This window comes from Micropterus dolomieu, linkage group LG03 (genome assembly GCF_021292245.1).
Source record: "Micropterus dolomieu isolate WLL.071019.BEF.003 ecotype Adirondacks linkage group LG03, ASM2129224v1, whole genome shotgun sequence".
Taxonomy (NCBI): domain Eukaryota; kingdom Metazoa; phylum Chordata; class Actinopteri; order Centrarchiformes; family Centrarchidae; genus Micropterus; species Micropterus dolomieu.
In genome coordinates this window covers 1,108,451-1,115,596 of record NC_060152.1, presented here as the reverse complement: position 1 = coordinate 1,115,596, position 7,146 = coordinate 1,108,451, and the positions used below count along the sequence as shown (strand labels likewise).

Genomic DNA, 7,146 nt, shown 5'->3' with positions numbered 1-7,146 from the left:
CCAGCAGGATAATGCACCACGTCACAAAGCTCGAATCATTTCAAATTGGTTTCTTGAACATGACAATGAGTTGACTGTACTAAAATGGCCCCCACAGTCACCAGATCTCAACCCAATAGAGCATCTTTGGGATGTGGTGGAACGGGAGCTTCGTGCCCTGGATGTGCATCCCACAAATCTCCATCAACTGCAAGATGCTATCCCATCAATATGGGCCAACATTTCTAAAGAATGCTTTCAGCACCTCGTTGAATCAATGCCACGTAGAATTAAGGCAGTTCTGAAGGCGAAAGGGGGTCAAACACAGTATTAGTATGGTGTTCCTAATAATCCTTTAGGTGAGTGTATATGACCATAAATGCCTGGCACAGGACTGTTTTGCTTGTACATATTTTTTCTGTGACGTCTAGTCCACTGTTGCAGAATAAGATGAAGACACAGAAAGCGACTTCTCTCATGAAAGACTTCTCTCCATGACAAGAGTGACTGCATTTTGAAAGACAAACAATATACAAATTTAGAAACCACAACTGCAAGTCAGTGGGACTTGAACATTTTATTGGCAGCATTAAGTTCAAACATTATACAGTTGTGTAAAGTTGTAAGTTGTGATCAGTTTACACTGTCGACGAAACGACGTGGGATTGAAACCCAGGTCTGCGAAGATAAGATCAACACAGTACCAACTGAGCTATCAGACGAGACATTTAGCTGCGTTTCGACCAAATGTGCCCGGGACTTTTTAGTCCCCGGATCTCTTTTCAAGGAACTAAAAGGTTCCTTCAGCCCACTGTTGTTAACTCCCGCACAGAGAAAGCAGCACACAAATAAAATGGCAACAGTTTGGAAGGTTATTAAAACATTTCCAGCCAACAAGAGCTGTAGATCTGCTGCAGCACTCGTCTGTGTCCACCTGGGCTTCAGAGGAACGGGATGTTAATGAGCTTTATTACCTGCTGTAATCAGCTGTTCAGCTTGTTTTGGAGAGGAGGAGACTGCCTTCAGCTCCTTGTAGAAACTTCCTGACTGATGAAAACTTAAAAGAACACTCCGGACCCAGTATTTAGCGCAACTCCATCAGCTGTTCGCTGTAAACACACCGCTGCATGCTGGCTGCTGTTTCCGAGCAATAAATTTAATGCCGATGTATGTTCTCAGGGGGACATCGGCGAGACTTGATTGTGATTTATTGGTTTGCAAACAGTGGTTGAAAAGAGAGGAGAAGCTGACATCCTCGATTTAAACTGCACTCAGGAATTCACTGGTAGTACCTACTTTCAGAAGGTACCTACTTTCAGAAGGTACTACCCCAGGGACTTTTGGGGGGGGGGGGTAAAATAAAGACCCTAGAACTAAATTTAGACCCTGGTCCCTTCGGTGGAAACGCAGTGAGTTCCTCCAATTGTTCCTAGGTCCGGGGTTTAGTTCCTTTGGTCGAAACGTGGCTCAGGATAACGCTCACCATTTGATCTTCTCTCAGAGAATCATTAATAATAAAAATCATCATTAGTTGCAGCCCTAGTTAAGATGATTTTACAGCTGTTGAACACACTGTCATTAACTATTGCTGTGTCCTCAGGGAGGAGGGATGTCCCTGCATCCGCTGAGACCAGGCCAATTTGTGGACTTATGGGGACTATACGCTTGGTGGCAGGTGAGCTAATGGAGAGCGGGAGCATTCCAACAGTCCTGTGCTCTGCTGTGCTTTCTCATTTCCAACCATCTCTTTATGTTAGGCATGTACCTGGTTGTCATCACAAAAAAGAAGAAGGTAGGAGATTTGCTGGGCCACACTGTGTGGAAGGCTCTGGACTTTGATGTCATCTCTTATAAGAAGACAATACTACACCTGACAGACAACCAGGTAGGATATTATGTCTTTTTATAACTCCTGACTGCAGCAAGGATCAAATCAAAACTTTATTTCTAAAGCACATTTAAAACAACGTGTTTTAAGTCGCGATTTAAAAACCGGAAGGCAGGGGGCCAGTCTGACATGAAGAGGCAATTCATTCCAGTGTCTTGTGGCTGCGACTGAGAAAGCTCGATCAGTCCCTGCTCTTGAGCCGTGTTTTAGGGACAACGAGAAGAGACTGGTTCGCAGACCTTAATGACCTTGAAGGAACATGCAGCTTCAACAGATCAGTGATAGACTGGAACTAGTCCATGAAGGGCTTTAAAAACAAACAATAGAATCTAAAAATCAATCCTAAAATTAACTGGGAGCCAGTGAAGAGAGGCAAGGACAGGGGAGATTACAAGATTACAAGTTCCAGTAAGGAGACGAGCTGCAGCGTTTTGAACCAGTTGTAGTCGAGAGAGGGAGGCCTGGTTGAAAACAGCTGCACACTCTATGGAAATGGAGGGGTCAAAAGCAGGAAGTGAGATGCTTCCTCTAATTGAGGCAATCTTATCCACCATAAAATGGAGAAATTTTTCACAGGCCTCAGAGGAGGCTACATGATAGACGGATTGGGGAGTATTAAGAACAGAGTTAATTGTTTTAAAAAAAACATACTTGGTCTTTTCAGCTTTAAGAGTTCTCTGATAATTGTGCAAACTTTCTCTAAGAATGTCATAAGAAACCTGCAGATGATCTTTTTTCCATTTGCACTTGGCTTTCCTACACTGTTGTCCAGCAGCCCGATTTGAGTCATTTATCCAAGGTTCAGATTTGGGTTTTGAACACATGGATTTAAATGGGGCAATGGTTAAGGATGCCCAGATAAGTACCTTAACTAGCACTCAAAAGTCTCTAACAGGTTATCTCCCGCTCACAGTGACTAAAGACGACAAGTCTGTCTATAATCTAGCAACTCAGGTTCTGGGCACCTTTTGTACAGGTGTTGAACTAACTTGAACCCAAAAGTTCAAAATATCTGCTCTGCACATGCTAGCTTTTCTTTGGAGTGTTCAACCGGAGCTCATGGGTTTTTATCAAGGAGTGAAAGGGGCTCAGGTGTCAACATGTGACTTATATATGGAACTCAAATGATAACAGGTGGATGTACATGTGGGGAGATCCTCTATGGATCTCTTTGGTCCTCTTTGGTCTTGCTGTCACAGGTGATGTCACTGTGATATCATACACCCTTTCAGTCTTCCTCTGGGGGAAGTCAAAATCGTAATCTGAAGACTCTGGCTAAATGTTCGGACAGTTCAGCCGTGTGAGGGAGTCCCACTGGTCCCTGTTTAATTATCAGTGGGATTCCCATCAGTCACTCCTTGTAAACATTGTTCTGGTTTTAAAAGTACAGTAAGTGGGCCTTTGAGTTGAGACCGCTAATTTGTAGGTTAATTAGTTTCTGTAATGATATAACAAAGTGAAAAAAGTCCACACATGGACTGGAGAAATGAGAGATAGTAAAGATGACCTCTAAATGGAGAAACCGCTTTTTTTCGTGGTTCGTTTGTCATTCAGACGTGATGATGCACAAGAACAAAACAAGAAGATTTTAACACTATTTGAATAGGAAATACTGAAATTATTTGAGCAGGGGTCTGGGGGTCCTTCCCAAGAAAATTTGAGCATTAAACACTTAATTTCCTGCCTTCTAGAGACATTTTCAATTTATGGTGGTATTTTTATGTAAAAGGAAATGCGGTAATCAGCAGCTTGTTTATTTTAGCTAGTTTAGTTTTCTAGTTTGGACAATGTGCATTTGTTTCTTTTATATTTAAATTTCATAGCATGTTTTCTTATAGTGCAAAACATTCCTCATTAAAGCATTTTCATTTGTTAGTTAATATTTCTTGGTGCTATTTTTCAGAACATTTTCAACAAATGCTTTCAAAAAGTGATGGGGACAAAATCAGCCATTTCAAAATGTGGTATGGACATGTCCCCAGCGTCCCCAGTGTAAATGACACCTACTATATAGCCTGTTATAAACGCCGATGCTGATTTATCTGCAAGTAGCTCATATCGGCTGATAACATCTGCACATCTGCAGGTATATCTCAAGATATTAAGGAATAGAAATATTTATAGAAAGTAGGTAAGTAAAAAATGATTAGTATTACCAGAGGTGTAATGATAAATAGTAGTAGTGAATTAAATACTAATAGTAATAATGAGTACAGGTACTGTTGATGTGGAATGGATACAATCTTGAAAACTACAGTATTGGGACAGAGTACTGAAGCAGAGAATATTGCACAACAAGTATTTAGAACAGGTTACTAACTAAGAGTTTGTGTGTTTGACACTGAGGGAAGATTTAAAGAGTCCTCCTGACAAATGAGAGCCATTGAACTCCGTTTCCGAAGATCCGTCACGTTTTCCCACCAGTGCGTGAAGCCTCGTCATGGGACCTGGTTTTCAGTCAGTGTATATGTGATAGCGGGTGTGATATCTAAAGCCTAGTTCACACTACACAATTTTAAGCCTGATTTGCCGGTCGGACAGCTCGGTGACCGTCAGGCTGTGATCAGGGGTAAATCAGCAATCGTTTGGCGGCCGCCGGTCTTTACTTGTGGACTGCACAATGACGCATCAAAACGGCTCCCTGACGCATCGCTGACACATCGCAAGCTGGGTGAAGTCTGAGACTTGGACATCCTTCATGATGGCAGCCGGTGTTAACTTCTTCTACTGGCTGCATTCCACACTGTCACCCTTCTCAAGTCAGATTTTTTTATTTCTCACCTCTGGGTTTTTTATTGGTGTTTCAGATGCAAGACAACAAGACCTTTCTGTCCATGATCAACAATGTGCTTCATACAGACGGTTTCTACTTTGCAACAGACTACGATTTGACCCACACTCTGCAGCGCCTGGCCAACACCAGCCCTGAGTTTCAAGAGATGAGCCTTCTGGAGAGGGTATGACATACTTTTTGTATGTGACATGTAGTCCAGTCTCCAGTAGTTTCTTTTCACCCCCATGCCTATGTATTCAGCTATGTATTACCATGTGGTAAATGTTGTTGTTCTAGGCAGATCAGCGCTTTGTCTGGAATGGATATCTTTTAAGGGAATTCATTGCACAGCCAGAGGTAAGACAAAATGACTCATCTTTTTCATAGCATTTGTTTTGACTTCTCACTATGGGCTACGTTCCCCCGATTATGAGAGGAATTTCAATTTGGAACGGTCTTCAGGTTCAGTCGCCTTCACGGTAGAAAGTATACTTGACTGTGTTCTGCTGGTAACACCAGTGGGCTAGAAGCTAGGCTGCATGATGTCTGTGATAACATTGTTCAGTATTGCAATGATGATATGATCCTCCCTCCTCCTCCCTCTGCTGCTGTGAATCGCTGTCTGCAGGTAACGTTACCTGGAAGAGGAAGGAGGGCTGCTTTATCTCAGCCAACAGATACCTTTACAAGATTTTGCCAAATATTAATGTTCGTAGCAAACTAAGCTGAACAGTTGGACTACCGAGAGACAGCTGCGGTTTTAGTTTGTTTGGAACAATTTACTATTAGCCGAGCTAGCGCACTGTGACAGATTCAAATAATTCTTTCTACATGTTCATGTTCATAGTTGTTAAACATGTGTATTGATGAAATATTGGCTTTTTATTCTCAAAGGTTGTACTGCACTTACTTACACTAACGAGCTTAGCTGTTGTTGTGACCTGTCCACTTCTCCTCTGCTGGCTACTGTGTGCATGCATAATGATTATTATATCCAGTGAAGGTTAGATTATTTCCTCTTTAATTGACTCATTTATCATTTACCTTTTACATGTTTACTTTCCAACCCAGGACATCACTGCTAAAAGGTTTTGTTTTGAAGATACATGCACAACAGCATGTATCACCTTTTCTGGTAACTTCCAGACAGCTAGCTGGTCATTGCCTCTGACATTGGCGAGGTTTTATATGTTGGGTGTCATTACTTCAAGTCCTGCCCACACTGTCCTAAGGGTGGCCCACTGCAGTAATTAGTGGATGGATCTAGCTATCACTGCTAAAGACAAGCTTGTCCACCAAAATGAGAGTCTTCCTATCCCATGGCGAGATATTGAAAAGAATGCTGTGAAAGAGAGCTTAAGGTTGCTTATGTAACTTATAATTGACGCGTCTGATCAGAATAGCTTTCTTCCAGCAGCGTAACTTGATGGTGTATTTGCTTCTGAGAAAATGGGAGAAGGGACTATTTGATTGTGAGACATTTCATTCTGTTTAGATAACCAAGGTTCCATAGGTAACCTTAAAGAGGTGGTATTCTGCTTTTTGGCTTTTTCCCTCTCCTTTATTGAGTTCTATATCTTTTTTGTGCATGTAACAGGTTTGCAAAGTGAAAGAGCACGGTCCACCCAAAGGGAGTTCCCACCTCCCACAGAAAACTCTGCTCTGAACTAGGGATTAAACGGTATGAAAATTTCATATCACGATTATAGTGCCCAAAATAATCACGGTTATCAGTATTATCACAGTATTGTAAAAATGTGCCAAAAAAGATTAAAATGTACTGATACACACTGAAACCATTTCAACAAGTTTTATATTGAAAACTACAAATACAATTGCCATTTTTCATATTTTTGCATAAAAAAATAAAACAGCAAATACCTTTTGTAAACATATGAAAATCAAAGTGTGCATTATTAAGATTTTATATTATGACCCCGCGGACAATTACATGAAAACAAAAGTCTTTAGAAGACAGTGATTGTAAGTGCAATGAGCCCAAAAACTGACATAAATACAGAGCAGTCTGTAGCGTTTCTAGATCTGCTGGTTGGTTGACTGAACAGCGTAACGTGTTCTCATGTGCAGCGGACGAATAGACTCTGCAGACGCACGACGCACACAGCAGCAGAACAACGTGTAGCGTTTTTACAAGAGCAGCAACACTGAGAGCTTCAGTTTCCACGCTGTTAGCAAGTCAGAGACAAACCAAAGCTAAAAGTTAGCTCGCCCTGCGTTCACTGTAAGGTCATTTTCTTCAGTCATCAAAACTAAAATACGACCGGACTTCAGAGTATGTTCGGTATGTTGTCATTGACCCAAACAAACCCACGCTGCATTCTGCGCATGCGCGCCTGCTTCTGGGAGACGCTGGACAGCTAACGTGAGATTATAAGAGCGCGGTTAACCGGACCCGGTTATCATAAAATGTGTACGGTATTTATTAACCGGCAGGAATTTTACCATGGTTTACCGTTAAAACAGTAATCGTTTCATCCCTAGTGTT

At 41.7% G+C, this 7,146-nt stretch overlaps 1 protein-coding gene across 1 annotated transcript in view; it reads left to right on the top strand.

The window, feature by feature from the left end:
- Window positions 1-1,527: 1,527 nt before the first annotated feature.
- LOC123968197 (phosphatidylinositol-3-phosphatase SAC1-B) overlaps window positions 1,528-7,146 on the top strand; it is a 23,529-nt gene continuing 17,910 nt past the window's right edge. Inside the window, exons 1-4 of the mRNA XM_046044777.1 lie at window positions 1,528-1,654; window positions 1,737-1,864; window positions 4,675-4,824; window positions 4,938-4,997. Of these exons, the coding sequence (XP_045900733.1) occupies window positions 1,528-1,654; window positions 1,737-1,864; window positions 4,675-4,824; window positions 4,938-4,997 (465 nt within the window). The remainder of the gene's footprint in view (window positions 1,655-1,736; window positions 1,865-4,674; window positions 4,825-4,937; window positions 4,998-7,146) is intronic.